The sequence below is a fragment of the Monopterus albus genome, unplaced genomic scaffold, assembly GCF_001952655.1.
Source record: "Monopterus albus unplaced genomic scaffold, M_albus_1.0 scaffold292.1, whole genome shotgun sequence".
NCBI classification, from domain to species: Eukaryota; Metazoa; Chordata; class Actinopteri; order Synbranchiformes; family Synbranchidae; genus Monopterus; species Monopterus albus.
In genome coordinates, this window is record NW_018128172.1 from 212,252 (window position 1) to 213,492 (window position 1,241).

Consider the following 1,241-nt stretch of genomic DNA (forward strand, 5'->3'; position numbering starts at 1 on the left):
GAGGTCTGGGCATCTTTGCTTAGACTGCTGCCCCCGCGACCCGGCCCCGGATAAGCGGAAGAAAATGGATGGATGGATGGATGGCATTCATGTGGACGGCAAAGTAAGAATTTCATTGTACAGGGAAACACGTTTCCTAACTGTGCATATGACAAAATAAACACTTTGAACCTTGAATCAGGCTGGATCGTACATTTCCCATAATGCACCTGGACAGTGACTGTTTATCTAGACTGACCACTTCTTCGTCTTCTTCTTTTGGCTGTTCCTGTTAGGGGTCGCCACAGCGAATCATCTGTTTCCACCTAACTCTATCCTCAGCATCCTCTACTCTCACCCCAGTTAACTTCATGTCCTCTTTTAGCACATCCATATATCTCCTCTTTGGCCTTCCTCTTGACCTCTTGCCTGGCAGCTCCATCTCCAACATCCTTCTACCAATATAACCACTATCCCTCCTCTGCACATGTCCAAACCATCTCAATCTGGCCTCTCTGACCTTGTCCCCAAAACAGCCGACCTGAGCTGTCCCTCTGATGTGCTCATTCCTAATCCTGTCCATCCTGGTCCCTCCTAAAGAGAACCTCAACATCCTCATCTCTGCTACCTCCATCTCTGCCTCTTGTCTTTTCCTCACTGCTACAGTCTCTAACCCATACAGCATAGCTGGTCTCACTACTGTCTTGTACACCTTTCCTTTGATTCTTGCTGCCACTCTTCTGTCACACAACACTCCTGACACCTTTCTCCACCCACTCCAACCTACCTGCACTCACCTCTTCACCTCTTTCCCACACTCCCCATCACTGATGATTCACATGTTTCTAGACTGACCACATAAACTATAAACTGCACAGACTATAGTTCAAGAGTGGATGATGATGTCATGAAGTGCACTGAGCCCTCACCCGCTCCTCTACATGGCGCCTCTCTGACAGGGGGTGGCGGTCTGTTGGCGCCCTGTTGGGAGGGGGTTGGTGAGGCGGGAGGAGGTGGTGGGGCAGGACCTCTGGTGGGGGTGTGGCCTCCAGGAGAAGGGGCAGTTCTCTTGTTGCTGAGGGAGTTGTGTCGTTGTGGCAGCTCCGGTGCCGCCTCCCCACTGCCACCTGTTGGACCATTAGTGATGCGGTAGGGTGGAGGGGGTGGGCCCAGGGATGAGGAGTAGGTGGGGGTGGAGGAGGCAGGATTTCCTCCAGAGGTGGGAGGGCGTCTGTTGTTGCCAGGAGACGGTGGAGGCTTGG

At 52.5% G+C, this 1,241-nt stretch overlaps 1 protein-coding gene across 1 annotated transcript in view; it reads right to left on the reverse strand.

The window, feature by feature from the left end:
* The window catches only part of LOC109973512 (WAS/WASL-interacting protein family member 2-like), an 18,522-nt gene that overhangs the window by 8,532 nt on the left and 8,749 nt on the right, over nucleotides 1-1,241 (reverse strand). Inside the window, exon 5 of the mRNA XM_020623166.1 lies at nucleotides 909-1,241. This exon is cut by the window's right edge and continues 249 nt beyond it. Coding sequence (XP_020478822.1) covers nucleotides 909-1,241 — 333 coding nt within the window. The remainder of the gene's footprint in view (nucleotides 1-908) is intronic.